This window comes from Coffea arabica, chromosome 10e (assembly GCF_036785885.1).
Source record: "Coffea arabica cultivar ET-39 chromosome 10e, Coffea Arabica ET-39 HiFi, whole genome shotgun sequence".
NCBI classification, from domain to species: domain Eukaryota; kingdom Viridiplantae; phylum Streptophyta; class Magnoliopsida; order Gentianales; family Rubiaceae; genus Coffea; species Coffea arabica.
The window spans coordinates 14,144,818-14,152,681 of NC_092328.1; the positions used below are offsets into that span (position 1 = coordinate 14,144,818).

Sequence of the window (7,864 nt, forward strand, 5' to 3'; positions counted from 1 at the left end):
TTTATTTCTTTCCGAGAAGAGATCAGAAAGTAGCTTTCAAGGTAGCAAAGGTTGTACAAGACCTTTTTTCAGGAATTCGAGGTAAACAATGCACCATAATCCCGACCATCCTTGCGGACATTTTTCTAGCTTGTACCAACTGCCAGAAAGGGGAAAAGTTCTTCTACGGGGCTAATATAGTTTTGCACATCTGGGCCCTAGAACATTTTAAGAGACGAGCGTCCGTTCCGGAAAGTTTGCCAGTAGTTGGGTATAATTGGGTAATTACGCATCATAAGCGAGTCAACGAAGGGGGTCTGCCGAACGATGCGGTTGAATGTGTCAAATACTTAGGGATGTTGCCAGATCAAGACATTAGGTGGGTGTTAGACTGGACGGTTTGCCTTAGACCGATACTCCGCACTAAAGTGTCAGATTTTGTTCTCCTATTGGGTACCCAAGGGATCGCCGCATACACTCCAAAGAGGTTCCTCAGACAGTTAGGACGTACACAAGAGGTGCCGCCTGTGGTTGATATGAGTAAGCTTACCGTCGTTTTCAGTAAAGGAATGTGCCCAAACGAGCTCCCTATGAAAGACCAGATTATCGAGGCATGGGTGACACTATCGGATGACGGGAGATTTCAATACTTCCCAGAACTCAAACAAAGAGGATTGACCACTCCGCAATACGAAGACTGGGCGAGAAGGTCCGCTACGCAAGAAACACAAGATGAGCCAACCGAGGAGGTGAAAAGGTTGAAGGCCATCGTCGAAGCAAAGGATAAGAAAATTCTGCAGTTAAGTAAGTCTGTCGAAACATACAAAGGGATAGCAGAGCAAAACAAGCAATTGTATGAAAATGAACGAGAAAAGCGTCAAGAGCTGAAAAGGAAGTGCGGAGAATTATATGACCAAACTGAACGAGTTAGAATTCCATATGCTAGGGAAACAAAGGACTCTGTATTAGATAGGTTCAGAAGTTTTGGCAATCTTGTACGGAATCGTCTTCGTGACATGATGTAAATATTGGCCAGTTTATCAATGAAAGCGATTTCTCTTCTGCACTTATCTAGAATTGTTGTCAAAAACAGGTCTGTACGGGTCCCATTTCGAAGGTGTCGCATCATGCTAGGCCTACCCTTGGCACAAAAGGGTCCCCCCGTAGGACATGCATCCGAATTTTTGGAACATCTACTAACTCTTGTCTTTTTCTTTTTCTTTGTTTTATTTTTGTTAAAAAGGCTAAGCCAGGGCTAAATCTAAAAGCACGCCATTTCGTATTTTCAGGTAACATTTAAACATAGCTTCTCGACGAAACCCCATCATAACGCGATCCCGAAGTCGAGCCCAAAGGAATCGTGTAGACATGAATACTCAGCCAGAGACGTCTGATAAGACCGCTGTAACGGCCCAACCGGAAACCACAAGTCCCGGGGTTCAGTTGACTGAATTACTCACCAAATTTGGGGAAATGGCATCTGAAATGGCCGCCCAAAAGAAGTTGATCGACGAGCTCATCAGTAGTGGAGTGCAGCCCGAGCCTCCGCCCATCAGGCAACCGGAATCCGAACCATTTGTCATTCCTCCAATCCAAACCACTTTTGAGGGAGTTTTCAACCCACAGTATACTTACACTCAAAATCCTCCGTTCTATCCTCCCTATGGGCAAGGATTTCAGACTCAAGGTGGTCAAGGTGGTCCAAACATGCCTCCGGATCCACAAGCTTTTTATCAGACTACCGCAGAGCCTTTTGTGCTGGAGCACACTGTTCAAGCCAAGCCGGAAGTGGGGGAGTCATCTGCCCCGATTGATCTGAAGTTACTTAAGCGATTGGATCGTTTCGATGAGTTCATCCGGAAAAGCCAAGGTTTAAGCAAGCAAGGGGTGTTAGACTACGATGATCTGTGCCTGTTTCCAAATGTGCAGCTGCCCGTGGGATTCAAGACCCCGAAATTCAACAAATATGACGGTACAGGCAATCCGAAGACACACTTGCGTTTGTTTGCCAACAAGTTGGGCAAACCGGTGGATGACGAGAACTTGCCATTAAGGTTATTTCCGGAGAGTCTAGAAGGCGACGCCCTCGATTGGTATTCAAACTTAAAGCCAGAGGAGGTGAAAACTTGGCTTGATCTGTCCAACGCCTTCATCAGACAATACGAGTATAACTGCGAGTTAGCACTGACCAGAACTACTTTGGAAGGCACGAAGAGGCGATCATCTGAAGATCATAAGACATACGCCAAAAGATGGAGAAAGATAGCTGCCAAGGTTGAGCCTTCGATGACCGAAGATGAAGTTATTCGCACTTTCATAAAGGCGCATGATCTTCCATACTTTGAAGAAATTTTCCGCATGACTGGGTGTTCATTTGCTGCTATCGTGAATAAATTCGAAGAGTAGGATGATTTTGTGAGAGTCGGAAAAATTGTTAACGTTTCTGCCTTAAAATCACAATTAGAAGCTTTGCAAGGGCAAGGAAACAGTGGGAAAAAGCCACAGTTTAAAAAGAAAGAGAGGGATGCAACCTTTATCTGGAACCAGAACCCTTCACCCAGACCCCGATACCAACCCAATCCAACCTACCAACCACGTTACCCTTATTACTCAAACCCGCACCATGTATATACTACCAATATCCAGCACCCTCGACCTCGCCCAAGCTATCCTAACCCACCTGTAGCCCCTTTTCAAATCTCTCAACCAAATCCACCTCAAAACCGACCTCGCCCTCCATATAACTCAAGATTTCCTCCCCCAAATAGACCTGTTTACAACCATCCTCAACCTCTTGAACCTTACAACCGACCCCCTAGCCGTACATTTACCAATTTAGGTAGGCCTCTAGACCAATTGTATGACCAGTTAAAGGCCGTCGGAAAAATTGGTATGGTACCCCGTCCTACCTATCCATATGGCATGCCCGCTTGGTATAACCAGCAAGCTGTCTGCGCTTATCATTCAGGGGCACCCGGACATTCAACTTTGGATTGCAAGGCTCTTAAGCATAAAGTTCAAGATATGATTGAAGCTGGAGAGATTGTAATTAGGAAAAGGGAGGCACAAGGGCCGAATGTAAATAGGAATCCCTTACCTGAACACGCTAATACCATTGGGGTCATTCTGGACGACGCAGAGTATGGCGAACTAGCCCAAAAATTGGCAAGGGAAGCTGAGGTGTTTGGGGTCACAGACCGACCATTCATAATAGAAGATGAACCGTTTGAGGAGGATAAAAGACCTTTCATTTTGGATCTCACTCCAGCTGAGAGCGAGGCTTTGGAGCCAGTAGTCATCGAATTCCCAGGGCAGGAGCCTGTTCTGAGTTTGCAGCAAGTGCCATGGAATTACAATGAATCTGTCATACAAATTGGAGGAAAGTCAGTTGCCAAAGAGGAGGTGTCAGTGGTCACTAGATCAGGGAGGATTGCAAGTCCGTTTGGAGCTACCGTTCCGATTCAAACAAACAGGCCCGAGCAGCCCGCTAAACCAACAATTACTGAGAAAGAAGCCTTGGATTTTCTTAAAAGGCTCCAAAGAAGTGAATATAATATGGTCGAGAAGCTAAGCAAGTCGCCCGTCCAAATATCCATGTTGGATCTGCTTTTTTCTTCAGATATGCATAGGGACGCGTTGCTCGAAGTATTGACCAAAGCTCAAATCCCTAAGGACATTTCGGTTGCTAATTTCTCACACATGGTTGGGAACGTGTTATTTACAAAACAAATCACTTTCTCTGATGATGAATTACCGGCGGAAGGCATTGGACATAACAGGGCTCTGTACATAGCTGTGAGGTGCAATGGGAAGATTTTGTCAAAGGTGTTGATTGACAATGGATCTGCGCTTAATATCTGTCCTTGGAGTACCTTAGAAAAGTTAGGATTGCAAGATATCAAGTTGAGGCCTTCGGGGACCATTGTTAGAGGTTTTGATGGAGCACAAAGAGAGCCTATAGGAGAAGTGGATTTAGTCATCGAGATGGGGTCCGCACAGTTTCAAATAGCTTGCCAAGTCATGCATTTTCCTAGTGTTTACAATATTTTGCTTGGAAGGCCATGGATTCATAAGTCCGGAGCTGTGCCCTCTTCATTGCATCAATTGTTGAAATTCATAGTAAATGACAAATTGATAACTATCTTTGCTGAGGAGGATTGCCTCGTGATTGCTGATTCTGGGTCCGAAGAAGATGGTAGCCAAAACGCCACAGTGACCCCTCATAGCACAGCTGATATCGTCTCCGTAAGTTGGATAACAAAAGAGGAACGAGCTTTGTCAATGGCCAGTGTCATGATGGCTAAGGAAATGATCCACGGAGGATATGAGTTTGACAAAGGGTTGGGACGTGATTTGCAAGGAATTCTGAAGCCAGTGGAAGTCGTGGAGAAAAAGGATTCATTCGGCTTGGTTTTCCGACCAACCGCTAGAGACATCAAAGAAATGAAGGAACGCAAGAGAGCAGAGAAGGAAGGCATGCAAAAGGCCCTTGATATTCCACCACTGCGCTATACTTTTCCACGACCAACCGAGGTGATCACATCAGAGATTGATCCAGTTGACGGAATCGAAACTAGTTTGGCCCAATTGTTCGTTGGGGCGACATTTGAAGACAGTGTCCCAGATGAGGCCGAGTTTCCCCACATCCCTGAAGGATCAATTTCCAATTGGACAGCCGAGTTTCTGCCCATTCGGAAGGAGTTTCGGTAAACCTAAGGAGGTTTGTCATTCATGCAAATTTATGAAAATACTTTTGCATCTGTAAATAGCTAATGAAAGCATCTTTACCTTTGGCTAAAATTTGTACCTGCAAATATTGTTAAGTTTCATTTCGTTTCCGCTTGTTTTTGGTTTTCGCTTTCAATCAAAGGTTTTATGAAAATGCACAAGTTGTTCTTGCCACATTGATTTGTTTATTCGCTTGCTTATATTGCTGTCATATTGCTTGTCCATTTGTTTGTTGCATATTTGTTTGCTTATTATCCCACGTTCGTTAATTCTTTCAGATGGCAAAAAATAAAACCATTTGACCCTTTGGATATCACTATTCTGGAATTCGATAATGGCAATCTCTATATCACTCACGACTTGGAGGTCTGGGAATCCGAGCTCCAAAGCGAGAGTGATAATGAGGAGGTATTTGATTCTTTTGCAAAGGATTTTGAACAATATGAGGAGAAACCAAAATCGAACCTGGAAGAAACAGAAAAGGTTAACATTGGCACTAAATATGAAGTTAAGGAGGTGCAAATTAGTATTCATTTGAATGAGGGGCAGAAAAAGGAGATGCTTGAATTTTTGACTATGTTCCAGGATGTATTCGCATGGTCCTATGATGATATAACTGGTATTTCAACTGATGTGGTAGTGCATAAGTTGCCCACAGATCCCACTTTTCCACCCGTAAAATAAAAACCCCGAAAATTCAAACCAGACATGAGCCTCAAAATAAAAGAACAAATTGAAAAACAGCTCAAAACCAACATTATCATTGTTTCCCATTACCCTATTTGGCTTTCGAATCCAGTCCCTGTTCCAAAAAAGAATGGAGAGGTGCGAGTTTGTGTGGATTATAGAGACCTCAATAAGGCCAGTCCTAAAGATGATTTTCATCTGCCAAATATTCACATTCTCCTGGACAATACCGCTGGGCATGAGATTGAATCTTTTTGTGATTACTTCGCTGGGTATCACCAGATTTTGATGGCAGAAGAGGATAGGGAGAAGACTGCTTTTATCACCCCTTGGGGCACATTTTGCTACCGAGTGATGTCATTTGGTCTAAAGAATGCCGGAGCTACTTATCAAAGGACCATGACCACCCTGTTTCATGACATGATCCACCGGGAGATGGAGGTCTACGTGGACGACATCATAACCAGTCTAAAAGAGCAGAGAACCATTTGGTTGATTTGAAGAAACTGTTCGAAAGGTTGCGAAAGTACAATTTGAAACTAAATCCTGCAAAGTGCGCCTTTAGGGCACCAGCTGGTAAATTGTTACGTTTCATTGTGAGTAAAAGAGGCATAGAGATAGATCCAGCAAAAATCAAAGCAATTCGAGATATGCCAGTGCCGAAAACTCAGAAGGACGTGAAAAGTTTCTTAGGAAAGATCAATTTTATTGGGAGATTCATTGCCCAGTTAACTGCCACGTGCGAGCCGTTGTTCAAATTGTTGAGAAAGAATGTGCCGTTGTACTGGAATGAGGAGTGCCAACAAGCTTTTGACAAGATTAAAGATTATTTGCTGCAGCCTCCGGTCCTGGTGCCACCCAAACCAGGCAGACCATTGATCATGTACCTATCTGTACTCGATGGAGCAGTTGGTTGTGTCCTCGGGCAGCATGATGACTCTGGAAGGAAGGAGCAAGCCATTTACTATCTAAGCAAGAAGTTCACGCAGTATGAGGCTAATTATTCATTCATTGAGAAAAACTGTTGTGCATTGGTCTGGGCAGCTCAAAAGCTGAGACACTACCTGTTGAGCCATACTACTTATCTTATTTCCCGATCTGATCCTTTGAAGTATCTCTTGGAGAAACCGATGCTAACTGGGCGTCTAGCTAAATGGCAGATAATTCTCTCAGAGTTCGATATTGTTTTCACTTCACAGAAGGCTGTCAAGGGGTAAGCTATAGCTGATCATTTGGCAGAAAATCCAAGGGATGATGATTATCAACCACTTCATACTCATTTCCCTGATAAGAAAGTCTTATTTGTAGGCGCCACGGACGATATAAGTGAGCAAAGCCCTGAATGGAGGCTTTTCTTCGATGGAGTTTCGAATTCTCTCGGAGCTGGAATTGGAGCTGTTTTGGTTTCACCCGAAGGGAAGCACTACCCCGCTGCTGCCAAATTGCAATTTGCTTGCACAAACAACATGGCTGAATATGAAGCCTGCATTTTTTGTCTCAAAATGGCTTTAAAAATGGAAATCAAAGAGTTGATAGCTTTCAGTGATTCAGATTTGCTCGTGCACCAAACCCTGAAGCAGTGGATAACCAAAGATTCAAAAATTTTGCCCTACCATTGTAGTCTGCTCATTCTGGCCAAGCAATTTCAAAATTTGGAGTTCAGACATCTCCCGCGAGCCCGAAATGCATTTGCTGATGCTCTGGCCACCTTAGCCTCTATGATCCAGTATCCAGATGAATGGAGGATCGAACCTATTCAGATTCAACTTCAAGACAAGCCTGCCCACTGTTGGGTTGTAGACAAGTTCTCTGACAATATTTCTTGGTATAATGATATTAAGGAATTTCTCAAAACTGGAACTTACCCTCTGCATGCTAGTACAAAGGACAAGAGCTTTCTGAGTAGAATGGCTTCAAAATTTTTCTTGAGTGGAGAAGTTTTGTATAAAAGAACCTCAGATTTGAACCTTTTAAGATGCATCAATGAAGATGAATCTCAATACATGATGAAAGAAGTGCATAGTGGCGTTTGCGGACCTCACATGAATGGCCATTTGCTAGCGAAGAAAATCATGAGAACCTGATACTTCTAGCTTACTATGGAGCGTGATTGTATAAATTTTGTCCGAAGATGTATAAAATGTCAAATGCACGGTGACGTTATACACGCTCCACCCACTGAATTGCATAGTATGATCGCCCCATGGCCCTGTTCAATGTGGGGTATGGACGTGATTGGTACAATTGATCCTCCCGCCTCGAATGGACATCGGTTTATATTGGTGGCAATTAGTACTTTACCAAATGGGTTGAAGCGGAGTCATTCAAACATGTAACAAAGAAGGTAGTCGCCAATTTCTTGAGAGATCACATCATCTGTCGCTTTGGAGTACCCGAAACGCTTATTACAGACAATGTCAAGAATCTGAACAATGACATGGTAGATGGACTATGCGAGCAGTTCAAGATC

At 43.6% G+C, this 7,864-nt stretch overlaps 1 protein-coding gene across 1 annotated transcript; it reads left to right on the forward strand.

Annotated features, from left to right (window-relative positions):
- The first annotated feature begins 2,871 nt into the window (after positions 1-2,871).
- Positions 2,872-4,689, forward strand: LOC113711316 (uncharacterized). Its single transcript, XM_027234479.2, has one exon. The coding sequence runs from the start codon at positions 2,872-2,874 to the stop codon at positions 4,687-4,689; it is 1,818 nt and encodes a 605-aa protein (XP_027090280.2).
- Positions 4,690-7,864: the final 3,175 nt, after the last annotated feature.